This window comes from Neofelis nebulosa, chromosome 12, assembly GCF_028018385.1.
Source record: "Neofelis nebulosa isolate mNeoNeb1 chromosome 12, mNeoNeb1.pri, whole genome shotgun sequence".
Lineage (NCBI taxonomy): Eukaryota > Metazoa > Chordata > Mammalia > Carnivora > Felidae > Neofelis > Neofelis nebulosa.
This window is the reverse complement of record NC_080793.1, coordinates 65,405,047-65,432,133: the sequence shown is the minus strand read 5'-3', so window position 1 is coordinate 65,432,133 and position 27,087 is coordinate 65,405,047. Positions and strand designations below refer to the sequence as shown.

General features: G+C 34.2%; 1 protein-coding gene and 1 long non-coding RNA gene across 7 annotated transcripts in view; one reads left to right on the top strand and one right to left on the bottom strand.

Annotated features, from left to right (window-relative positions):
• The window catches only part of LOC131491947 (uncharacterized), a 127,279-nt gene extending 105,987 nt beyond the window's left edge, over nucleotides 1-21,292 (bottom strand). The window contains exon 1 of the long non-coding RNA XR_009251733.1: nucleotides 21,205-21,292. This is a non-coding gene — a long non-coding RNA (uncharacterized LOC131491947). The remainder of the gene's footprint in view (nucleotides 1-21,204) is intronic.
• ERCC6L2 (ERCC excision repair 6 like 2) overlaps nucleotides 1-27,087 on the top strand; it is a 143,632-nt gene that overhangs the window by 57,620 nt on the left and 58,925 nt on the right. For all 6 annotated transcript variants that reach the window (XM_058695491.1, XM_058695487.1, XM_058695486.1 and 3 more), the window contains 9 exons: nucleotides 3,321-3,514; nucleotides 7,496-7,657; nucleotides 8,071-8,278; nucleotides 11,141-11,281; nucleotides 12,314-12,427; nucleotides 13,332-13,451; nucleotides 19,355-19,426; nucleotides 20,034-20,179; nucleotides 22,858-22,953. In XM_058695491.1, coding sequence (XP_058551474.1) covers nucleotides 3,321-3,514; nucleotides 7,496-7,657; nucleotides 8,071-8,278; nucleotides 11,141-11,281; nucleotides 12,314-12,427; nucleotides 13,332-13,451; nucleotides 19,355-19,426; nucleotides 20,034-20,179; nucleotides 22,858-22,953 — 1,253 coding nt within the window. The remainder of the gene's footprint in view (nucleotides 1-3,320; nucleotides 3,515-7,495; nucleotides 7,658-8,070; nucleotides 8,279-11,140; nucleotides 11,282-12,313; nucleotides 12,428-13,331; nucleotides 13,452-19,354; nucleotides 19,427-20,033; nucleotides 20,180-22,857; nucleotides 22,954-27,087) is intronic.

The following is a 27,087-nucleotide window of genomic DNA, read 5'->3' as shown; positions in this document are numbered from 1 at the left end:
AAAAAAAGAGGTTAGAGTGGGAGAGAGCCAAAGCATAAGAGACTGTTAAAAACTGAGAACAAACTGAGGGTTGATGGGAGGTGGGAGGGAGGGCAGGGTGGGTGATGGGTATTGAGGAGGGCACCTTTTGGGATGAGCACTGGGTGTTGTATGGAAACCAATTTGACAGTAAATTTCATATATTAAAAAATAAATAAATAAATAAATAAATAAATAAAATAAAATAAAATAAAATAATAATAATAAAATCAGTAGTTGGATGTGTAACTGACTAAGCCACCGAGGCACTCCAGGTTTGGCTCTTTCTTTCTTTCGCTCTTTCTTTCGCTCTTTCTTTCGCTTCTTTCTTTCTTTCTTTCTTTCTTTCTTTCTTTCTTTCTTTCTTAAGGTTTGGCATTTTTTTAAGGAATTAACATTGTAGAGGTAATTACAGGGAATATTTTTTAGAACTTTGAGTTATGTATGGCAAAAATTTCAATTTTATGGTCTATAGTTTCTCTCTGTAAAGGTACGTATTATTTTTCACTTTGATATCTTCACTTCCTCCCATGTGAGACCTTTGCTTTGGTTCTGTTTGTCTATTGTTGTTCTCTAAATATACATTGCTGTTTCTATTCTGGCACTGACATGGATTGTTGCATTTATTATTTCATTTATCATTTGAACACCTTTGTTTTTAAACACTATACAAAGTTCTGGAGTTATAGTGGTAAATAAGAGAGCTCTGTATCTCATGGTCATGGACTTTGCAAATTACAATACTAATATGATATATAGTAGTGGCTGAGTTTTAGAATTAGACAGACATGGGTTCAAATACTTATTTTGCCATCTAATAGGAGTAGGACCTTGGGTGTGTTATTTAACATCTCTACACCTTAGTTATCTCATCTCATCCTTTATTAGGAAAATATTAAATACTCCTACTTTGTAGCATTTCTATGTAAAGTCCTTGTGTTAATATTTGTCAACTACTTTGCACAGTCCTTGGCATACAGCAAGTGCTCAATAATGGTATGGTAATTATCGTTAATACTGTACCTCCTACCACAGAAATCATCACATGAAAAACATCTTTGGGTATTTTGTCACAGCCCACATCACATCATTTTCCTAAAGCCATAGTACAAGAAGATTCAAGATTTAAAAGCATGTGTTTCAATTATTGAACTAGATTTGTTGAAAGAGATAAAAGTAATTCAGTATTCTCTAGTTGAAGGATTAAATGTGGCCTCTGTTGGTGTTAGTAATATTTAAGTGAGCAACTTTTAATTCTATGTATATTACATTTTAGATCTAGTTTTATAAAATTGTTTCTTAGCTTCAGAGTAACAAATAATGTTGTTTTATGTGCAGTGACTTAGCAGCTGGACACTGCTTTCCATTTTATTGTTTTGACATCTTGTGCTTAAGTAAGGCTTGCTAAATGAAATATTATTCATAGCATGGTAGTAAAGACTTTACATTCTTCTTATATACATTCTCTGGACTTTGCAAATGGCATAACTCAGTTCTCTGACCTCTCAGTACTAAAATGAGTTACTGAACTATTTTATTTACCTTTTGCAATTTCAAAGACCAATAATAAGAAATGTCTTCGTTTTAAAACTTGTTGAATCTTAGGGCTGATTCTAAGAATCTTTAGATTCATTGGCAACTTTGATGAATGATATCTGAAGTGGAAAACTGCTCAAAGTGCTCAGATGGAGTTTGGACCCATCATTTTCATTTTGTAATAACAGAAATGGGGGGGATGGGATGAGACTATACTTGGACTTAGTATTTGTATCCCAGATTTTGTATTTGAAGGTAAGAGAATAATAGAATTCATAGGATAAACTCCAAACCAAAGGCAAAAGTATTTGAGATGAATCAAGAATGACAAGAAAGTATTTATGTGTGTTTGATGTTGGGGTGGGAAAAAGGAACTCTGCCATTCAGTAGGTTAATCTTATGTTCTTTCTTCTTCTTTCTCTTTCCAAAATACAATCACAGCTTTGAATTCTTATACCTGAAAAATGGCCTAGCTGAAATATTTCATACAAGAGAGAGCAAGATTTAGACTAGTATTATATTAGTTAATTTTTGCTAAACTGAAAATTTTCAGTATGTTTGATTTGCTGATCTTTATCGAGTAGGACAAATATAAAACTTTAGGAAAGAAACTTGTAACACTATTAAATATAATAGCTTAGAAAGAGTGATAATAGTGAGAAATAAAAACATTAAAAAATTAAAATGGGTGATGACAGCAGGATTTGGGGTTAGTACAAGGGAAGTTCAGTGGAACCCCAAAATATTCATGTGAAAACTAAACACAGATACATTGTTAATCTTCACAAGGACTGCTTTGGTTGGAGGGCTAGGACATAAGTCCCATTTATATGAATTCAAGGGAGAACTGGAGGAGATTAAGTAAAAACAGTAAGTATTGATAACTCGTAGGGATCGTTGCTATAAAGATGGTAAAGTAATAGGGGATAGCTGAAGAGAGTTATACGTTTAAGGAAGAGGATTTGGGGTATTGTTTTGTCTTTTAACTCTGGGAGAAATTAGAACTTACTCGCTTGTGGATGGATGTGGTACATTAAAAAGGGAAAGTTAGTCTCATAGGGCAGTTGGAGGCAATTTCTCCAGCATTGATTTTATGTTGGCAAGAAATGATGGCAGCCACTGTGTAAGTTTAAGGTTTATTTTCAGATAAGAACATGGACAATTCATCCATGGTAATGTGTGGGAGGGCAGAATACATGAAAATAAATACAGGTAGATTATTGACCTAATGGCAAGAGGGGTAACGGTTTTCTTCTAATTGCTTCAATTTTCTAATGAATTTTCCAGGTCTCCAACTGACAGTATCTGAAAGAGGGAAAGAGGAAATGGACTAGGGCAATGCAAAGGAAAGAGCTTCAGAAAACCATGTATTTCAAGAAAAAAACCTGTCCTGCTTTATATATTACCCCCTTGGTTCTTGAAGTTATTATTTGGGTTCTGATTATACTCTTCTCTTTTGGAAAATTGCTTCTCTCTTATCTCTCAGCTCCTTTTTTTTTTTTTTTTTTTTTGCGGGGAGAGGGGGGAAATAAAAAACAACTCTTCCTTTGGACAGAGTTAGATATCTGTTTTATCCTAATAAAAGAGAAGTGGATGACAAAGTATTTTTGACAGTCTTCTATATCCAGATATATCCAGTCACTAAGTTGTATTTATTCTTATTAACTGCAGTGCCAGAAACTAAAGAATAGGACTATTGGTATTCTGGATTTCTTTTTTTTTTTTTATTTAAAAAATATATCATAATTTTTTTCTTCTTCTTTTAGATGTTCTTAATAGTTGCTCCTCTTTCTGTACTCTACAACTGGAGAGATGAATTGGACACCTGGGGATATTTCAGAGTCACTGTTTTACATGGTAACAAAAAAGACTATGAACTGATTCGTGTAAAGCAGAGGAAATGTGAAATTGCTCTAACAACTTATGAAACACTGCGCTTATGTCTGGATGAATTGAACAGGTAATGGGAATAATGAGAATGATTACATTAATATTGTTTACATCCCTTTATATTGTGATTTTCAAAAAAGCTCCAAATATCCATAGCATAATTTAATTTCATTTAAGAATTATTGAACTAATTTATAATAACTTATTTTCTAAGAAGGAAAAACCTTCAGATTTTATACAGTCATTGTATTTCCTTTATTCCCTCTCCAAACAATGCCTGTTACAGAAGGGTAAGACTGTCCTAAATCTCATGTACAACCTTTTATGCATATGGCACCTCTAGACTAAGATGGTGATTTTCATGAGTGATTTTAATTATGGGAGTTTGTTGTGAATGTATATTGGCAAAAAATACATAAACATATTGAGAATCAGTATTCCAGGACTATAAGTACCCAAAAGAAATGAACTGACTTAATGCCTACCTGCATCTTAAGATTTTAATGAGGCATCTAGAGACATAATTTTAAAGGCATATGAGTGTTGCAGTATGTAAGAAAGGGTGCAGTGGGAGCATCCTTTGTAAGAAAGAACTAAGGAACCTAACTTTGCTGCAGAGTGAGGAGAGTTGTCAGGGAGCTTCCCAGAGAAGATGACCTATGAGCTGGATAAGAAGTGAATGACGAAGGGTGCCTGGGTGGCTCAGTCGGGTTAAATGTGTGACTCTTGATTTTGGCTCAGGTCATCATCTCACGGTTTGTGAGTTTGAGGCCCCGTGTTGGGCTCCACACCGCCAGTGCAGAGCCGGCAGGGATTGTCTCTTTCTCTGCCTCTCTCTCTTTCCCCTTCCCCTGTTTGTGCATGTTCTCTCTCTTTCAAGATAAAAAAAAAAAAAAAAAGAATTGAAGGATAAGTAAGAGTTGAAGACTGGGGGAGTAATGCAGGAAGAGGGAACAAGCAGCATTTGCAGAGGCCTTCAAACAATAAAGATCACTTTACTTTTGAATAAATGAAAGCAGTTTTGATGCTTTCTGTATCTCATGGCTGTAGCATACGTGTAAGAGGGAAGTGGCTGGGATACAACAACAGTTTGGTAAGCAAGGAACATCATAAAGGGTATTGAAAGCTGTCTGGAGAGCTAAGCATCTTTATTCTTTTTTTTAGTTTTTTTTAAAAAATTTAATGTTTTTGGGGCGCCTGGGTGGCGCAGTCGGTTAAGCGTCCGACTTCAGCCAGGTCACGATCTCGCGGTCCGTGAGTTCGAGCCCCGCGTCAGGCTCTGGGCTGATGGCTCGGAGCCTGGAGCCTGTTTCCGATTCTGTGTCTCCCTCTCTCTCTGCCCCTCCCCCGTTCATGCTCTGTCTCTCTCTATCCAAAAAAATAAATAAAAAACGTTGAAAAAAAAATTTTTTTTAAAAAAATAAAAAAAAAAATTTAATGTTTTTATTTATTTTTGAGAGAGGGAGACAGAGTGAATGGGGGAGGGGCAGAGAGAGACAGGGAGACATAGAATCCAAAGCAGGCTCCAGGCTCTTAGCTGTCAGCACAGAGCCCAACACAGGGCTTGAACTCCTGAACTGTGATATCATGACCTGAGCCAAAGTCGGACGCTTAACCGACTGAGCCACCCAGGCGCCCTATTCTTTTTTTTAAATATTTATTTGAGAGAGAGAGAGAGAGAGAGAGAGAGAGAGAGAGAGAGAGAGAAGGGCAGAGAAAGAGAGAGGGAGAGAGAGAATACCAAGCAGGCTGCATGCTGCCAGAGCAGAGCCCCATGTGGGGCCTGAACCCCATGAACTGTGAGATCATGACCTGAGCCAAATTCAAGAGTTGGACTCTTAACTGACAGAACACCCAGGCACCCCTAGGGGTCTTTATTCTTAGAATGATAGAGTACCCTTGAAATGTTTTCAGTAGATTACTAATATGATAAAAATGGTCAGATTTGCATTTTATTTTATTTTTTAAGGTTTATTTATCTATTTATTTTAAGTTATTTATTCATCCTGAGAGAGACAGAGACAGCGTGAGTGGGTGAGGGGCAGAGAGAGAGGGAGACCGAAAGTCCCAAGCAGGCTCTGCACTGTCAGCTCAGTGTGGGGCTTAAACTCACAAAACTGAGATCATGACCTGAGCCAAAACCAAGAATCAGACACTTAACCAACTGAGCCACTCAGGTGCCCCTTATTTATCTATTTTGAAAGAGAGAAAGTTCCCTCAATTTCATGAACCATGAGATCATGACTGAGCTGAAACCAAGACACTCACCTAACTGAGCCACCCAGATGTCCCTAGATTTGCATTTTATAAGTAATCTAGTTGTTGTGTATACAGACCAAGGAGAGCCAAACTAAATGGAGAAAGACCAGTTAGGAGGCTTATTTTGAGCTAAATCATGTCCCCTCCAAATTTGTAGGTTCAAGTGCCAACCTCAGGGACCCCAAAATGTAACTGTATTTGGAGAAAATATTCTTAAAGAAGCAATAAAGTCAAAATGAGGCCGTTAAGGTGAGGCCCTTGTCCAATCTGCCTTGTGTCCTTAGAAGAGAAAGAGATACCAGGAATTTAAGTGCACAGAGGAAAGAATACATGGGGACACAGCAGGAAGGCAGTCATCTTTGAGCCAAGGAGAGAGACTTCAGAAGAAACCAAGCCTGCCAACACCTTGATCTTGGATTTCTCGATTCTAGAACTGTTGTATCTGGTATCTTTTGCTCACCATAATATTTTTGAGATTCATCCGTGCTATTGAATGTATTTGTTCTTTTTTAATGTTGAGTTGTATTGCAGTTTATGAGTATACCATATTTTGTTACCCATTTATTTGAGGATGGATATTTATATTTGGGTTTTCCAGTTCATTATTATAAGTAAAACTGTAAGGAATAGTTATGTATAAGCCTTTTTTTAAACATACATTTTCATTTATCCTGGGTAGACATATTTTCATTTCCTGGGAGTGGAATTTTGGGGTTTTATGGTTAAGCATAGGTTTAACTTTAGAAGAAACTCCCAAACCATTTTCTTGAGTGGTTGTATCATTCTATTCCAACTAGTGATCTACAAGACTTCAGTTACTTTGTATGTTCACTAACATTTAGCATCGTCGGTCTTTTTGTTTTTAGATATTTTAGTGTGTCTGTGGTGGTATTCTGTTGTATAATTTGCATTTTCTGGCCTATGTATTCATGAAAAAAATGTTTATTCTACAGTTGTTAGGTGTAGTATTCTATAAATATCAATAAAGTCAAGTTAGGAGCTGTTAACACTTAAGTGTTCTCTTTCTTACTGATTTTCTAGTTTTACAATTTCTGAGACAGGAATGTTGGAATCTTCAATTATACTTGAGTATTGTTAAATTTCTCCTTTCACTTCTGTCAGCTTTCAATTTATATACAGTGTTTTGAAACTCTTATTAGGTACACACACATTTATGGTTAGTATTTTTTCTTATGAATTAATCCTTTTATCTTTAAAAAACATGCTCCATTTTATAGCTAATAATTGTGAAGTTTTATCTGATATCAATATAGACAATATAGTCTTCTTGTACTTACTGAATATTTATCATTTGCTATCTTTTTATTTGAATATATTTTTATATATTTAAAGTGAGCCTTTAGTGGTTAATGTATAGTTCGATCTTGCTTTTTTATCCATTCTGATAACCTGCCTTTTATTTGGAGTGTTTAATCCATTTACATTTGATATATTTATTAAAGTTGATTTAGATTTACCATTTTTGTCAGATCTAGGATTTGACTTTACTTCACTTAGAAGCTAATAATAGTATGCTCCTGTTTCAAGAAAGCTGTCAGAAAGACAGGGGTAATCTGAGGCACGGAGAAGTAACTCACCTAAGCCTATAACAGCTGTCAGTGGTAGACATTAAATTTAAACTTTGACCATCTAATTCCAGAACTTGAGCTTTTATTTAACATATTATATGACCCCAAAAGATGTTCTGCACTTACATAAATGTAATAAGGTATTCATTAACCATGTAAGCTAAGTTTTCTAAACTTTTTCCCCCTTTTTTCTCACTTTGTAGTTTGGAATGGTCAGCTGTCATTGTGGATGAAGCTCATAGAATTAAGAATCCAAAGGCTAGAGTAACAGAAGTTATGAAAGCTTTAAAATGTAATGTCCGCATTGGCCTCACTGGAACCATTCTTCAGAACAACATGAAAGAACTGTGGTGTGTTATGGACTGGTGAGTAAAAACACTTTTTATGTTTTGGAAAATTTTTAATATTTCTTTAACTTAGTGTTACCTTGTTTGCTAATTAATAGTTTCTGGAGTAGGGAGGGGGGGACCCAAATATAGCTATGTTTACAGATGTATTTGTCCCAAACATGATATACAGAGTAGAGTCCCATGAAAACCTTTCTTTATATATTAGTCTCGGTCCTTGAAGTAAATATCTGAACTTATTTACCAATTCTGTCATCTTATAGTTATTTACTGAAACTGTCATAAAGAAAGAACACTCTGTTTTATTTTGTTATTGTTACTATTCATGAACAAGCGACTTAGTATATTTCTTAGACTCAGAAAGAAGTCAGTATGTTTCTTTTTAGATAATTGACCAAAGCCCTAATAGTTTTGTTATTGCCTTTATATAGGGCTGTGCCAGGACTTTTAGGTAGTAGGATCTACTTCAAGAAGCAGTTTTCTGACCCAGTAGAACATGGTCAGAGACACACAGCAACAAAAAGAGAACTAGCTACTGGCCGAAAGGCCATGCAAAGGCTTGCAAAGAAGATGTCTGGCTGGTTTCTCCGGCGTACCAAGACTCTAATCAAGGATCAGTTGCCTAAGAAGGAAGACCGGGTGAGGACTGCATTTGTTTAAATTATTAATTTCTCATATTTTATTTTTTTCCTGAAAAAATTCTTTTTAAAAGAAAATCTGTCTCCTATGGTATTTTATGAATATAGGGTTTTTTTTGCCTGAGTAGTATGGAAAAAAATATTATGTGCAAAATTTCAGAAAATGTTAATTGAACCCAATCTAGCAGGTTAGCTAGCAGGTTTATTGTTAGTATGCATTAAATTCATTTCTCTTATAAGAAGGCTTTTGCTGCAGTTCTTCCTCAGTTGGAAAAGAAGAGCTCTGTCCCTAATTTGTTATCCATTCATATTTTATCCTTCATATATTGTCTACTATCCACAGCCCAGTATATTCCATGAGACCTTAATTACAGCTATAGGACCACAGTGATTAAAAGCTTTGTTTTTTTTTAGAAGGCCATTTGCAGTTATACAACTAACTTAGTTTGAAGAACTTTAGGAAAGTTATAATTAAATTCTGTTAATTATTTAAGAACATTTGAAGAGTAAACCTTAAGAGATTTTTTTTTTTAATGTTGTGGTCCTCTTGTATAGTTTTTAATCTGGTAGTTCTTCTTGCTCAGGTAATGGAAAAAAGGTTTTATAAATTACCATGAACTAAGTTTAATTAATGTTGTCCCAAATAAGGGCAATGCTATCAAATACTCTCTAGTCTTAGGATGTCCTGTTGATTATTACTTTAAAAAGATAGACTTGAAAGGAAAATATGTTACTGATATGCAAGTTGGGGAAAATGATAAAGTGTTTGACTTTTTTTTTTAAGTTCATTTCTTTATTCTTGAGAGAGAGTGTGAGCAGGGGAGGGCAGAGAGAATCCCAAGGAGGCTCCACGCATTGCCGAGCCTGACACAGGACTCAGTCTCATGAACTGTGAGATCATGACCTAAGCTGAAGTCAAGAGTTGAATGCTTAACCAACTGAGCCACCCAGGTGCCCCAACATTTGACTTTTTGATCTAAAGCAGATATTGTCATTTAATTGGAATACTTAATGAACCCTCACTTTTAAAAATATTTTGTGCAATTTTATGTATACTATTTGTCTATCCAGTAGGAGCAACAACTAAAATATGAAGAAAGAGTTGTGCACAGAGTGTCTAGAGCTTGGGCTCTAGAGTCAAATATTATAGGCTTGAATCCTGGCTCCCTACTTACGAGTTTTATGACCTTGAGCAATTTGCTAAGTCTCTCAAACCTTGGCTCCCATCTGTTAAATGTGAATGGTGATAGTTTTTGCCTCACATGGTTGCTCTGAAGTGTGTGGCGTGTAAGAAGTGTTTAGTAAATGTTACTACCTGTTTTAAAATACTTGGGAATAAATTTAACCAAGGAGGTGAAAGACCTATACACTGAAAACTATAAGAAACTGATGAAAGAGATTGAAGAAGACACACATGAATGGAAGGATACTCATGTTCATGGATTGGAAGAATTAGTATTGTTAAAATGTCCATGCAATCCCTATAAAAATTCCTATGGCAGTTTTTTTCAGGAATAGAACAAACAATCCTAAAATTTGTATGGAACCACCATATACCCCAAAATAGCCAAAGCAATCTTGAGCAGGAACAGCTAAGTTGTCAGGTGTCACATTTCCTGATTTCAAACTATATTACAAGGCTATAGTAATCAAAACAGTATGGTACTGGCATAAAAACAGACACATAGACCAGTAGAGTGGAATAAAGAGCCCAGAAATAAACCCATGTATATACAGTCAACTAATATTTGACAAGGGAGCCAAGAATACTCAGTAAGATGCTCTTTTCAATAAGCGGCAGTGGGAAAATTGTATATTTATATGGACTCCTATCTTCTACTACTCACAAAAAGTAACTGTAAATGGGTTAAAGATTAAAACACAAGATGTGATCTTGTAAAACTCCTAGAAAAACAGGGAAAAAGCTCCTTGACGTTGATCTTGTGATGATTGCTGATGATTTTTTTGAATATGGCATCAAAAGCATAAGCAACAAAAGCAAAAATTTTAAAAGTGAGGTTAATCAAACTAAAAAGCTTCTTTATAGCAAAAGAAACAACAGAATTTGTCATTTTTTAGCAATACTATTCTGTTGTAGTGATATAAACACAAATATTTATAGATAGATGGTTTTTCCTTTTTGTTCACATTTTTCAAAATCTTATTATGAGTTTTATGACCCTGATTATATAGAGCTACATCTAGAAGACGTTTACCAGTTTCCAGTGCTACTAGAAATCTAAGGTAAATTATATCCCACATAACTTAGTGGCATTATTTTATCATATTTTCTTCTTTTCTTGGAATTGGACACAAAATAGAAACTTGTAGTTGTTTTATGTGTATTTTTTAATTCTTACCTTTACTAATATTAGAAATTTATGCCAGGATATAAAATACAAATACTTTATGCTGTTTTTAGTATAAATTTTCAAGTAATTCATTAAATATTATTCATACTATTGTTCTAAAGTTTTCCCTTTTCTCATCTACTTTTTTATCTGACCTAAACTGTAGTCATATATTTGCATGATGGGCTAATAGTATGAAACCCTGAAATATAGAGTACATTCTATATAGAAATATATAAGGAAAACACTTATTTTTTCATATTTTGATTCCTTTCAGTTGAAAAAAAAGTTCTGTGAGATTTATTTGAAAATAAAGTTCTATTTATGTAGTTTAGGGTAAGATGGTAGCAAAGAGTATAGGAAAATCAGGAGAATTTGTCATAATAATGTATCTAAAAGAAAAATAGTTTATCAGCAGTTATCACTCTTAAAATTTATAAAATCTGATGTGCATTGTGACTATTACTACTATTAAAAAGTACCGATAATCACCTTGTGTTTTATCTTGGCAGATGGTGTATTGTTCTCTGACAGATTTTCAGAAAGCTGTTTATCAAACAGTATTAGAAACAAAAGATGTGACTTTGATACTTCAGTCTTCTGAGCCTTGTAGCTGTAACAGTGGCCGGAAAAAGAGAAATTGTTGTTTCAAGGCAAGCATTTCTGTGTGGTGTATTCACGGTCTTGGTTTTGATTACACAAGTTGTCTATTCTACTGTAAAAGTGAGGAGCAGATAAAATAACTTTTCCTCAGTTCCCTAAATTTAGAAACCATAAGTTAATAAAAAGGAATAGTTTTCAAAAATATTTTACAATATCAAATAGTAATCATAGCAAAATACAATATTCATATATCTTTTCAATAAACCAGTTTTTCAGTAGCTCTCAGAAACTAGTAGCTTCAATTTGATATCCTCCCTTTCAACTTTTATTAGAAAGTAGCCTACTTTCATCTTGAAATTGCATCTAATTTTTAAAACTTTCTCATTATCCCTTACTAATAAACTTACTCTTTGATAGCAGGCTTAAAATATTCTGATAGAATATTAATAAGAACTGTGTTTTGGTATAATAGAGTATTTTATTTTTATTTAGAAACAAATATTACTTTGTATTTTTTTAACCTATCTATATTTCCTGCCCGTTTTCACCTATTTTATTATCAAGTTATCTATCAAATATCCATGTACATAGAGGGACCCTAAATAAATATTTCTCTAGATTGATATTTGTTCCACCTCTCATTTATTTTGCTGTTTTTAGCCACCTCACTCTTTTGTAAATGCACAGTTTCCTAGGAAGCCTTGGAATATAAATGAGAATAGTGAAGGGCTCTGTTACAGCCCTGCCTCCATGCCATAGTTTTATTTACCAGGGACCTCTTCTGGCAGCATTTCTATCGCTGTGTGTCATGAGGATAAATACTTTCTGAAATGAGGACTTTCTCCCCTCTTTTTTTTTTTATTTTTTAAACATCACTGTATTATGGTTCACCAAAAGTATGATTCCACATTAGTGATGCATGGATATTTTGTGTAACAGTTGACCATTATTTTCTCAAAATGTATTGTGCTAGTAGTAACCAGATGATAAATACTAGTGTAAGTGATAGATTTCATGAAGTAAGTAGTTACATAGCCATGTTAGTTCCTTGCTGTTTTTATTTTCTGTCTTTCTGGTTACAGACCAATTCACATGGCGAAACAGTGAAAACCTTGTATTTCAGTTACCTTGCAGTCCTTCAAAAGGTAGCTAACCATGTTGCACTACTGCAGACTGCTAGCACCTCCAAACAACAGGTTTGAGTTGGCTTTTTGTACTTCTTCATGATGCTACTGGTATAAAGATTTTATATTTGATATAAAATGTCTTAGCCAATAAAGATATCTTTATTTTTGTATGCAATTAAAGAGGAAACTGAACTTGCTCATTTTTAAATTTAGGTGTCAAAGAAATATATGCTCATATGTTTTTAATTGAAGTGAGAAAATTAAAGCCTAAGTTAAAATAACAGTTCTTTTTTTATACCTGTGGTAACGTTCATATATTCGTTTTCCTAACATATTTTGATGTAATTACTAAGTAAGATATTTGATGAGTCAGTCCTCTTCCACTAATCATGTGTCTAATTCCATCTGTTCAATCTGTTGGATTAAAATGTATTTATAATAACCTGTATATTAAATATTACGAGTATTTCCCAAGCTGGCATAAATGAGTAATTTCAAAGTTTAGACAAATGCAATCATTTACTTTGGTCGTTTCGATTGTATCTTATTCTAGAGCACAACATAAATTTAAAAAAGCTTCTTTAAAGCTTTTTACATAATGATTTTCTATTTTCTTTTTGTGTTATAATCTTAATGCTATTTAAATGTAATTTTAAAATTTAATAAGAATTTAATATTGTTGTTTGATAGTACTGTTTGCTCTTTAGGAAGTATTTGATTCCTTGTTTTGGAAATCATAAAAGAATAATGATAACATTATTAGTCCTATCATTATCTCAGAACTCATCAAAACCATATGTAATTAACATTATCACTTTAAGGTTTTCTGAATTATTAGTCTGACTTAGAGAAGATAATATCTTCAAAGTAATATGTTCCTTCTAAATAGAATTTTTTTCATAAACAATCTCAATTTATATAGGTTTAAATGTGTTAAGTTGAAATTTCTTTTCTTCTACCTTTTCCCCTTAAGGAAACACTTATCAAAAGGATATGTGATCAGGTATTTTCCAAATTCCCAGATTTTGTGCAGAAAAGCAAAGATGCAGCCTTTGAAACACTCTCGGACCCAAAATACAGTGGGAAAATGAAGGTAAGTGCTCTTCTCTCAGGCTGCATACACACAAGGATGATATTCAAAATATTTATCAGTAGTGTGACAGGGACACCAACTAATCAGAACAGATACCCAATCATTCAGAAGAGACTGGCCAAAGATGACTGGCGTAGCTGTGTCAGCATTTACTAGCTCACAATGAACCATACATGCAGTAGGTTCTCACTTAGTGGTTACATCAGATACACTTTAGACTCTTCTTATCAATGTATTAGACGTATGCCTGCTTAAAAATGTGCGCTGTTGTGCTGCATATATAATAGCTTGTCTTCAAATGTTTAAGGAGATAATCTACCAGAAATACAAACGCTAATGCCAAATACTAGGAGGAGGCTATACAATAGCTTGGACTTAGAGAAAGGAACTTCTTAAAGAGTTCAAGGTGGACAAGACCTTTCTGTTTATACTGAATTTTCTGCCTCTTGGTTTCACTTGCCAATCTGTATAGGAAGGTTGCTAATCTCATTTGTGGCAAGGGAGCATTTATTGTACACTAGGAAACTGACCTGTAGGTGCTGCCCTTGGTGATATATTACTAAGGGAAGGTGTGAAAAGTATGGCTAGGTTCTGCACCCATGACGTAGGCCTGTGACAGCTGCATGATTGCTGACAGCTTCCGGCCTTTTTGCAGCAGACTTTGCTTGTTTAACTCTTTAATAACTGTCAAGAATCTTTATGGATTCAGAGACTATTACAGAACAATTCTCAGCTTTATGGTTTAATTTTTTAAAAAGTAAGTTATTTCTTTTGGCTAAATAAATAAAATAAGAAGTAATTCGAGGTAGGTTGTTGTTGTTTCTAAAACCCTGGAAATATTTTTAGCAGTTAATCTACATAAATTCATCATAGTGTAGTTTACTTGGACCTCTAAATTCAATGAAATAGAATAAAAGCCAAGAAGATTACCTTAAATACTTGGGTATGTATTTTTTTAATTGAGATATAATTGGCATATAACATTGTTTTGGTTTTAGGTGTGCAAAACAATGATTTGATACATATGTATATGGCTAAATAATCACAATAAGTTTATTTAATATCAATCACCACACATAGTTATTTTTTCTTATGATGAGGCCTATTAAGATCAACTCTCTTAGCAACATTCAGATATATAATACAGCATTGTTAACTATAGTCACCATGCTGTACATTAAATCCTTAGCACCTGTTTATCTTACAATTGAAAAGTACCTTTTGACCACCTTCATCGATTTTGCCTGTCTCCACCCCTAGCTTCTGGCAACCACCAATCTGTTTGCTGCACCTATAAATTCAAACTTTTTAAAAAATTTTTTTAAATTTTTTATTTATTTTTTAGAGAGAGAGAGAGACAAAGTGTGAGTGGGGGAGGAGCAGAGAGAGAGGGTGACACAGAATCTGAAGCAGGCTCCAGGCTCTGAACTGTCAGCACAGAGCCCAATGCGGGGCTTGAACTCATGAATGGTGAGATCATGACCTGAGCCAAAGTCGGACGCTCAACGACTGAGCCATGCAGGCACCCCTCAAACTTTTTTTTTTTTTTTTAGTTTCCACGTATAAGTGAGATCATACAGTATCTTTATTTCTTGTTCTCTCTTATTTCATGAAGCATAATGTCATTCGTGTTGTTGCAATGCCAGGATTTCTTTCTTTTTTATGACCGAATATTCCGTTGTATATGTGTATATCATGTTTTCTTTATCCATTTATCTGTCAATAGACACCTAACATTTTTTCCGAGTCTTGGCTGTTATAAGCAATACTGCAGTAAACATGGGGGTGCAGATGTCTTACCAAGATCAATTTCACTCTTTTGCATGTGGCTGTCCAGTTTTCCCAGCACCATTTATTAAAGAGAGTATCCTTTCCCCTTTGTATATTCTTGGCTTCTTTGTCATAAATTAAGTGACTATATATGTTTGGGTTTATTCCTGGACTCTCTGTTTTGTTCCACTGACCTGTCTGTTTTAATGTCAGTACCATATAGTACCATATAGTACCATAACTTTGTAGTATGGTTTGAAATCAGGAAGTGTGGTTTCCAACAAGGCCTCCAGTTTTGTTGCTCTTTCTCAAGATTGCTTTGACTATTCAGGTTTTTTTGTGAGTCCATGGAAATTTTAGTGTTGTTTGTTCTTATTTCTGTGGAAAATGCCATTGGAATTTTGATGGAGATTGCATTGAATCTATAGATTGCTTTGAGTAGTATGGACATTTTCCAACATTCCCAGCCTACGAACACTGAATACCTTTCTATTTATTTGTGTCTTCTTCAGTGTCTTATCATTCTCAATGTATAGGTCTTTCATCTCCTTGGTTAAATTTATTTTTACTTGGTTCTTTCTTATGCATTTGTAAATGGGATTGTTTTCTTAATTTATTCTTCTTATGGTTCCTTATTAATGTACAGAAATGCAATGAATTTTTGTAGATTGATTTTGTATCCTGTAATTTTACTGAATTTTTTAGTTTTAACAGTTTTTTGTGGAGTCTAGGTTTTTGATATATAAGATCATGCCATATGTAAACAGAGACACTTTTACTTTTTCCTTTGCCATTTGGATGCCTTTTATTTCCTTGTCTTGCCTTACTGCTCTAGCTAGGACTTCCAGTACAGTGTTGAATAACAGTGACAAGAGTAGGCATCCTTGTCTTATTCCTGATCTTGGAGGAAAAGCTTTCAGTTTTTACCAGTGGATATTACATTAGCTGTAAGCTTGTCACATATGGCCTTTATTATGTTGAGGTATGTTCTCTCTATACCCACTTTGTTGAGAGTTGTGTATTTTTAAATAAATAAGTTTGTATTAGTGAGAATATTCTGTTTTATTATCACAATAAATAATTCAAACCTAATAGTAGTAATTTTCCTACCAATATTTCCTAACAATAATAAATCTATTTTTGTCATCCATTTTATTGACTTTTATTTATTTACGTATTTATTTATTTAATGTTTACTTATTTTGGGAGCGAGAGAGAACGAATGGTGGAGGGACAGAGAGAGATGGAGAAAGAGAATTCCAAGCATGCTCCATGCTGTCAGCACAGAGCCTGACGGCTTGATCTCACAAACTGTGAGATCATGACCTGAGTTGAAATCAAGAGTGGAAAGTTCAACTGACTGAGCCACCGAGGTGCCCCGACTTTATTTATTTTAAATAAAACTATATAAAAAGCTCAATTAATTTGGAACTGAGCACTTATTATCCCATAATTCAAGCCAATAGAATATTTTCAGAAATCATGGCCTCCTTATGAAAACTGTATTATCTATTGTTATATATTTAAATATCATTCATTGTGACTCTTCACTAAAAAGTTACTCTTGATATTAAATGGAATTTTATAACTACTCAATGTATATTTAGAAATAATGTCTGATTAAAATAATTATTACTTTTTTGTGTTATGAGTTTTAGAAGGGAAAAAGCAAGCATGAATTATTGATGGAATCTGGGTTGATGTCTTTATATGTGAAAGGCGCCTATAATTTACTTTGTGAGAGAACACCAACAAGAAAGAGACTGATATTAATAACCTAAGGTTATATTTTTAAAATTGTGTTTCATCATTTGATTATCAACATCACCTGGTAATTTCATGATACAAAATGTATAGGCTTATAATCTATTGTCTCTGGGGTTAAGAAATCCAAGTTGCATGTACTTCTTGAATTCAAGTGATGAAAGATACTAGTTCTGCTTCTCTTATTATAGGTCAGCCTACAGCTGCAATTTATTTGTTGATATAATGCTCACTGTACCCTTCCTACCCTCAGAACTATACTCATGAACTCCAGCTCTTTCTGTTAAATGTGAAGGTCTTTTTTTGACCTCAACTACTATTCAAGCAGATGGTCAAAAATTGCACTTATTCCCCTGATAAGAATCCTCATTTTCCCTTCCCTTGGGAAATACCACAGAGCCGCTTACTGTGAAGGGTGGGGAAAAACCGAGTTTAGTGCTGTTGGGATCATATAGGGGTCATGTTCTTCTCTAGGCTTGACTAATTTGAGAAAAGTTACGTTCAAGATTTCTTAGTGTGAACATTGTTATTTACAGCACTCCTTGATATTTACCCAAGTAAATTAAAAACTTAGTTCACACAAGAACCTGTACACAGATACTTTTAGCAATTTTATTTATAATTGCCAAAACTTGGAAGCAACCAAGATGTCCTTCAGTAGATGAATAGATAAGTTGTGATACATTCAGACAATAGACTATTATTCAACAATAGAAAGAAATGAAATATCAAACTACGAAAAGACATGGTCATCTTAAATGCATATTACTAAGTGAAAAAAGCTAGTCTGAAAGGCTACTTACTGTATGATTCTAACTCTATGATATTCTAGAAAATGCAAAACTGTAGAGAAAATAAAATAATAAATGGTTGTCAGGAGTTTGCAAGGAGGGATACATAGATGGAGCACAGGGAATTTTTAGGGCAGTGAAACAATTCCATATAATACTTTAATGGTGAATACATGTCATTATATATTTGTCAAAACTCATGGAATGTACACCACAAGGAATGAGCCCTATTATAAATAATGTTAACAGACTTTAGTTAATAATAATAGTTAATAATTTAATAATAGTTTATAATAATTTATTAATAACAATTTATTCGTCCATCAGTTGTTATAAATGTACCACCCTAATGCAAGATGTTAATAATAGGGAAAACTTTGTGCAGGGAGGGGCAGGGATATAAGATGCGGGAGAGGGATTCTGGGCAAATTCTGTGTATATTTTACTCTGTTCTTCTGAAAATCCAAAATTGCTCTTAAAAAGTCTTTAATTTTAAAAAGTTATTGTATTATGTGAAGCTCAAATTCACATCCTTTATACAGAATCAGTTATTTTATTAAAAAATAAAGCTAATGCAAAACTTACTTTATAAGTTTTGCAAGTATTAAAATTATGTTGACTTGATCTGTGACATTTTTATCACCGTTTGGTTATTTGAGTAGCTTTTTTTTTTTTTCTATAGCTTTTTCTGAGGGATTGGACCATGGGGTCAGAGTTAGCACAATATCTTCTCTTAGTCAATTATTAAAAGAGTGTTATATTGAATATGATTTTTTAAGTTTAAATGCTTATCAGTGAATAAACAAAACTGAAGTGTTTATTGCATAATTCAGAAAAACTTTAGGCTTAGTACAGAAAATTCCTTTTCTTTACTTTGTGGATTATTTTTCCACAGTGTTCTGGAACTGTCACTGCCAGATGTGGAAATGCCTATTTTAAAAATTACAGTGATACTGTTATACACAGGTTTGAATTATTTGCTTCCTCCCTAAAAGCACTGTATTTGGGGCAAATTATTGACATTTTGAGGTCAGAATCAAATCTGGAAGTCAGGACTTACTGTAAATAGAGAAGCAGAGGGGATAAAATAAGAAGAGGTGTATATGTGACTGATTATTTTAAGAAAACAAATATCAAGACCTAGATGTAATTAAACACATTTCATTACATCTATCTAGAAAAAATTTAAATACTTCCTAAAAGGAATGCTGTTCTGTAATTTAGTTTCTGAACATATTGTAGGTATAAAGAAAGTATTTTTTGGAAATTAAATTAATTCATTTAAATGTATCCCATAATCTAAAATGTTTCCTTTTTATTAAAACCAGATGAGATGAAACAAAAGTCTTTGGGAACCTTACCTCATTATTGACAGTATGATGATGAATAACATTTCATGTAATATCTAATACTTTATTTCTCTAACTTGGCAAAAATGGAGGGAATTAGGAAAGAGGACTGAGGTTATGTTGTATAAAAATAATTTTTAAGAAATTCTCTAGTGATGTTTATATGTATAAAGTGTGCTTTTAGTTGGAACTGGTTCATTGGTGGTTGATTTCTGTGGTTCATTTCTAGGTCCTTCAGCAGCTTTTAAATCATTGTAGGAAAAACAAAGATAAAATACTTCTTTTCTCCTTTTCCACCAAGGTAAGTTCCTTCTGAAGTATATACTCTTAATTGGCCCAGCCCTAGCTCTTGAGGCATAGATAATCCTAAGAGATATAACAGTGTCCAGCCGCAGTTTTATCTTATACATACTGTAGAAAATAGTAGTGACATAAGCAACTTTTAAAACAGACACTTAAATCTAAATGATATCAAGATTACTATCAAAGAGCAAACTCAAAGATTTTTAATTCTTTGTTGATGTTTTTATTAATAATTAAAGTGTTCTTTAAGGCATGTAAGAGATTTTAGAACTTGGAAAATAGCACAAATAATGAAATTCACTTACATAAATTATTTGGCCAATACTTTTTATTTGGTTTTAGTTTCAAAAAAAAAATAAAGTTTGATTTTTTTTCCCTGAAAGATTGATTTAAAAAACAAACATTGGTAAATATTAAAGTCAGTTTCAGGACAATGGGGAGAAATACATAAGCCAGAAGTCAGGAAAATATTTGTTGCTCTTGTGATTATAAGAAAGAACTTGTGAGCAGCAATTATTAATACTTAGTAAATCTTCTCTCTATAGTGGTACGAAATTTATTAAACCATACATTTGTTTTTGCCCATTTCCATACCTTTTCTCTAGTTACTTGATGTTCTGCAGCAATACTGTATGGCAGCTGGCCTTGATTACCGACGACTTGATGGAAGTACGAAATCAGAGGAAAGAATCAAGATCGTGAAAGAGTTCAACAGTACACAAGATGTTAACATTTGCCTTGTCTCCACAATGTAAGAAAATAAAATTTGATAACTTGATTTTTATGTAATTGCTTTTAAGATTTAGGGTAATTTAAAAATTATTACTGGATTAATTTTCAGTGGTTATGATTATATTGCCTTGTTTTATTTGGCTTTGAGGAGAAGCAGCAAAAATACTATTATATTAATTATGACTGAAATAACAATATCTTGAGTTTTACCTAACCTTTTTTCTCAATTTCCTTATCATCACTGGATTCTCTTTATATGTCTGGGTTTATAAAGATAACAATCAAAAGAAATGGATGTTTCCTCCCAGGAATTTTCTGTGGTAGTGTTTTTATTCATGTCTGTGGTCAGAACAGGCAGACTTAATTGAGTAATTGAGTTATTAATCAAATAACTAAGAATTATTTGTAGCAGTGGCTTTTAAAGTATGCTCAAGCAGCCCTAGAGAGTTCACTAGGGTTAGTGGGCCAGGTATTTCCTCCCTCTGTCTACCTGGTCTCAACCATAGCAGCTCTACATTAATAGGTTTTATAAAAGTTAAGTCAGTTCTAACACCTATTTATGAATCTCTCATTAAAACCTTTTAAAGAATATATACACTTTAGAGCAAGATTTATGCCAGTATAAACACCTAAGAAGATTAATCCCTTTTGGGGGGCAACAAATCCTTAACTTTTGACATCTAATGTAATAAGTACTTTATAGATTTACCCCCACTATCTTGCAAAAAGAATTTCAGAGGACTTTAAAAACAAACGTAGCAGGGTGCCTGGGTGGCTCAGTCATTGAGCGTCCAACTTTGGCTCAGGTCATGATCTCACAGTTTGTGAGTCTGAGCCCCACATCAGGCTGGGTGCTTTGGCATAGAGTCTGCTTTGGATCCTTTGTCCTCTCTCTCTGCCCCTCCCCTGTTTGTGCTCTCTCTCAAGGATAATAATTTTTTTAAAAAAAAAAAGTTAAAAGCAAACATATGTAAAATGTAAAAAGTCAACACAAAAATTACTTAAAATGCATAAAATTATATATATGATGAATGCGCTACTTACTATTGAACACCGAAATTCTCCTTGAACTCTTGCATTGAGAGACGCTCTGGATTCCCATTTTCCTGTGAATGGATTCAAGAAGTAATTTCTCATATGAGGCCTTACCTACGAGCATTAAATGACATAGGATATTGTCTTCTGTTAAGTTTTATAAAGTACATAAACATGCTTAATTTCTTAAATAATGTTTCCAAAGTAACAAACGACTTCAACAATACTTCAAATAGTACAGAACTTCTAGACAAGCTGTCATCTGCCATTCCTTGTCTGCTCACCCCCATCTAATTTGATGAGATCTGCCATAAGGCTCCTAATTATCTCTACATTAGAAATTGCTATTTAACCCATTCAGTGAATTTTTAAAGACTGTATTTTTCATGTTTAAAGCCCTATTGGTATTTTTCAAATCTGCCTAATCATTTTTACTTATATTTTGTTCTTTATGTTTTCTAGCTTTTCTTTTGTTTCTTTAGTAATTTCAATCATTTTTTTTTTAAATCCCTTTTTAAATGGCATTTTTGCTCTGTTAACTCCTGAATTGGGGCTGCTAATCCTTCTGTTGTTCCCTCTTGCTCTTGCTCATGGTACATGGTTTCTTCACACATTTTGTAATTTTTTATTTTGAGCTTATCTATCTATAGAGGGGCTTTCCCCCTCTATTTTAGCCAGACATCATGCCAGCCACATAGGGATGGGAATCCATGTTTCTTGCTTGGCTTTTATTGACATCCTAAGAGTGAGGCACTTGATTACTGTTTCTGTACGACCTCCACTGACATTACAGAGGCGACTGGGTTATAGCTGGGCAGAAATGAATGTCCCAGCTCCTCAGTCTTCTGTGATATCCTCTGAGTGGAGGTGAGAGGCACCCCATTTTAGTCAAGCAAGAGTGGAAATCTAATCTCCTCACTCAGCCTTTACTGACCAGGTTGGGATTCAGGTCATAGATTTTTTTTTCCATGGTGTTTACAAAAATAGGCGGGTTATTATCTAACATTTTCTGTGTTAAAAGTCTATACCTTTCCTGGTTCTTTAGCTAAAGGAAAAGGGCTTTTCTTGGGCCTTTTTTTTTGGTCTTGACTGTTGGCATTTCCAGTTTGCTGGTTTCTCCAGAACCCAGTATGGGATTTTTAAGCAAAAACAAAGCTGGAGAACTCACTGTCATGTCCTTCCTTAGTTCTTATAGTCTCTAGCCATGCTTTGTTCTCTCTACCTTTCAGGTCTTACATTTATTTTATATATGATGCCCAGCATTTTAAGCTGCACTTACTGAGAGGAGTAAGAAGTGCATCTACTCCTGCCTTGGTTTTTAAAAATGTGTATATTACTTTATTTAGTTGGACCATACTTACAATTTTTAAAAATTATGTTAGGAAGACCTTACAGCATCGTATTTGAATATCCAAAACAATGAAAAAAAACAGTACAACCTATTTACGTGGGCTTTAATGGTCAATTTCTTTTAGGATTATTCTAGGATGGTAGAAAAACTATTCTGTAGCTGTTTTGTTTGTGGCATGTTTGTGTTTTAATCATCTTTTATGATGTTAATGCAGTATTGTGTTGATTTGGTTACAGAAACCTGGCACAATTGAATTAGAAGGCAATGACTATGCTTTTGCTATTTGAATGTGCCCAATTCTGTTTCCTCAGGGCTGGTGGACTAGGCCTCAATTTTGTTGGTGCCAATGTTGTTGTATTGTTTGATCCTACTTGGAATCCAGCCAATGATCTTCAAGCAATTGACAGGTATAATACTGACAAAATTTAAAGTGACTTGCAAATACTTTGAATCTGAAAATACCCCCTTGTGATTCTCTTAAGTTGCTTTTTTAATATGACTATGATTAGAAGACAGAGAAAACCTTATTTAAAAAAATTGCATTTAAGGGGCATCTGGGTGAGTCAGTTAAGTGTCCAACTCTTTTTTTTTTTTTTTTAATGTTTATTTATTTTTGAGAGGGAGACCGAGCATGAGTTGGTGAGGGGCAGAGAGAGAGGGAGACACAGAATCCAAAGCAGGCTCCAGGCTCTGAGCTGTCAACACAGAGCCCAATGCAAGGCCCGAACTCACAAGCTGTGAGATTATGACCTAAGCTGAAGTCAGATGCTTAACCGACTGAGCCACCCAGGTGCCCCTAAGTATCCAACTCTTGATCTCAGCTCAGGTCTTGATCTCAGGGTCATGAGTTGGGCCCTGCTGGGCATGGAGCCTACTTAAAAAAATGTAATTAAAAATTGTATTCAGATCTGAACCCAAATGGCAGGCTGATAACAGCAATTTATTTTCTTTCTATCTCAGAATCCCATTTTGGCAGGATTGATTTAAGAAGGACAGGTGACTCAGTCAGTTAAGTGTCCAACTCTTGGTCTGGGCTCAGGTAATGATCTCATGGCTCTGTGGGTTCGAGCCCCATCTCGGGCTCTGCACTGACAGCATGGTGCCTGCTTGGGATTCTCTCTCTCTCTCTGCCCCTCTCCCATTTGCAATTGCTCGCTCTCTCAAAATAAATAAGTAAAAACTTAAAAAAAGAAAAAAAAAAAAGGGAACAAACCCATCATACTGCAGGAAGATAGGAAAGGTCACTACTAGTAGATTAGAAGTTTGGAGAAACTCTCAGAAGGTAGAAGGCAGAATCTGTCTTACAACAGCATCTGTGTAATCAAGAAACCAGCAGAGAAAAGCCACAATCCAAAGTCAGCAGGAGAGCACAGAGAAATTGCAAGCTTGGGGTCAGTAACTATAGGATGTAGAAACAGACCAGAGTGAATTCTTGTTAGAAATTAATTAATGTGCTAACTCTAAAACAATTTCCTCTCCCGTACCCAATATAAAGAGAGGTTGGCCTACAACAGATGCCCCTTGATCAAAACTGAAAGAATTGTTTCATAAATTTTTTAAATAAGTGGGGAATCCCGACTGACAAAAGGTTTTTACAGTGGGCATTAGGATCAGATCATAACGCAGAACTGAACCTGAAGGATTGCTTCCCAGGTCTCTGTGGAACACAAAACGGGGAAATGATTAAATAGACTTATGTACCTTCATGGAAATCCAGACCAGCTTTCCTGTGCAGTCCACCCAGTTCTTCATTTGTAATTATGAATGAAAAACTAAGAGTTATGAGACCTTTTATGGAGCACCTAGGTGGCTCAGTCAGTTAAGCTTCCAACTTTGGCTCATGGTTCATGAGTTCAAACCCTGAGTTGGGTTCTGTGCTGATGGCTTGGAGCCTGGAGCCTGCTTCAGATTCTGTGTCATCCTCTCTCTCTGCCCCTACCCCACTCACACTCTTCTCTCTCTCTCTCTCTCTCAAATAAGCATTAAAGAATTAAAAAAAAAAATAATTGTGAGACAGTTTAATAAAACCAGCAGTATGAAAGAAAAGGGCCAAGATGAAAAACTGACCCTGAAGGAAATAAGAATAGGGCACCCTGAAAAAAAGTGCATGGAAAAGAAAACTAGAAATGCTTAGAATTTAAAAGTGTTACCAAATAACTCATTACAAGGTCTGAGTAATAAAATGAAGAAGACTGAAAGTGAAAATTGATATGGAAAATAAAAGGAATGAATATTTGAAAACACAGTGACAGAGCAGGAGAAAAAACAGAAACACATCTTGCTGATGTGTTCCAAAGATAAGGGGACTAAACAATGCCTGAATGAGAAAGAGGGAGAGGAAATTATTTATAAAAAAAAAAAAAAAAGAACAAAACAGATTACCAACAGATGAGAATCCCACTCATTTCTGCAAATCCCACTGTTCCTGCAAAATAGACTTTGAAGAACTGACTTTTCATCTGCATTATAGAATTCTAGAAGACAACAGAAGTTGTCAAAGTGACAAAATTCATATGATGTATCTGCAAGAAAATAATTTTGACTTATAGTTGTAATCAATGACTAAAATATCAATATGTGAGGGGAAATAAATCATCTGTTGACATCTAGGAACTGAAAAATTTATATTTAAGTCTAAATAATTATTGATGGTTTAGTTGAGAGACTTAATGCAGTTATAAAGAAAGGATTCTGAGAAATATAAAGGGATGGTATAAGAAAATTAATAAGAATCAAACACTAAAATTTCATATAATTTCAATAAAACATTGAGAGGGTGGGGGTAATTGTGTTAGAAGTTATATTTCATCAAAAAAGAATTTGGATATCCTGGTCAGATTTCAAATTTATGCCAAAAAAATGTGTTCTTAAAGTTTTAGCCAAAAATTTAAGGACAACAACTAAAAGAAATTTTTAAAAAATCACTGAGAAAATGTGATTATTTCAGTAAAATGATTGGAAATATGAGTGTATAGCAAGAGGTAAAAGAAACTAAGCATGGCAAATATAAAACCTAATGTAAACTGTGAGAAATAAAGCCAAACGTAAAACTTCCTTTTAAACAAAAAAAGAAGGTAAAAATGAAATGTTAGATTCAGATTTATGCTTATTGCTATAGATATAATTTTATATATTTATAAAATTCAAAAATACATAGAAGGTTAAAAATAAAATATATTTAAAATCTCATCAGGGAGATAACAAAAAGTAAGAATGGCAAAATATTAATAGACTTCAAGGCAAAATGCATTGAGGAAAACAAAATGGAACAATCGATGAGGAAAGTATAATAGTCACTACATAACAAAGACAAAACTCTTTTATGATGAGAAATGGGCAAATCTACAATCATGATGGGAAACTTAATATCCTTCTCTCAAAGATTAATAGATCAACTAGGCAAAAAAAGGAAGTATGTAAATTATTTGATTAACAGGTATTTAGCCTTTAACTTAGTAAACGTATTTAACCATATAATAACTGAAAATACTCACTCCTTCAAAAAACGTTTTAGAGCATACTTTTAAATAACTATATATTTTAATAGAAACCACAAGGACTAGATTACATGCCTCTAATTAATACAAAAGACAAGACCCTAGAAAGTAGCAATGAGCTTGTAGCTAATAAAAATCTCTCCATATGGACATTTTAAAATATAAAATATATTTTTAAATAACTCTTGTATTAAAGAGGAAATCAAAGAGTGATGCCAGCAAGATGGCAGACTGGAAGCTCTAGGTATATGTTTCCCCATGGGTGGATTTAAAAAACTAGACAGATTAAAATAACTTTATGGAAGCTATTTAAATCGAAGATCTACAGTTATCAAGCAAACTCCCAATCAAGAAGAAGCTATATTCAAAACTGTAGGAAATTTCATGGCATTTTTACCCATTCTTGCCTCACCCCATTTCCTGGCACAGCACAGCCAGGAAGAGGAAGTAACAGTTAGTTCCCTGTTCCCTCCCTCTCAGGTTGGAAAGAGCAGTGTGGAACTCCTTTGCAACTTTCTAACCTATCTGTGAGCTGCCAGAGGGAATGGTTTCTTTTTCACCTGACAGTGCTTAGGTAAGAAATGGTGGCATAGCTTGGATCTCAGACTGGCAGAAGCTGTTGAAGACAGTTATAGGCCATTCATTGTGCATGAAAGCAGTAGTGGGACTGTATATTACAGTAGAGGAATACAGTAGAATATATCTAAAGCCCTGAGAAGAGGCTGAGATGAGACTTTTTGATAAAATAAGACATTTAAAAGCAGTTGTGTATACAGGAGATACCGGAAAACATACACACACAAACACACAGGCCCTGGTCACACATAACCAAAAATGACCAAAGACATTTTTTTTTTTTAACGTTTATTTATTTTTGAGACAGAGAGAGACAGAGCACGAACGGGGGAGGGTCAGAGAGAGGGAGAAACAGAATCTGAAACAGGCTCCAGGCTCTGAGCTGTCAGCACAGAGCCCGACGCGGGGCTCAAACTCACAGACCATGAAATCATGACCCGAGCCAAAGTCGGCCGCTTAACCGACTGA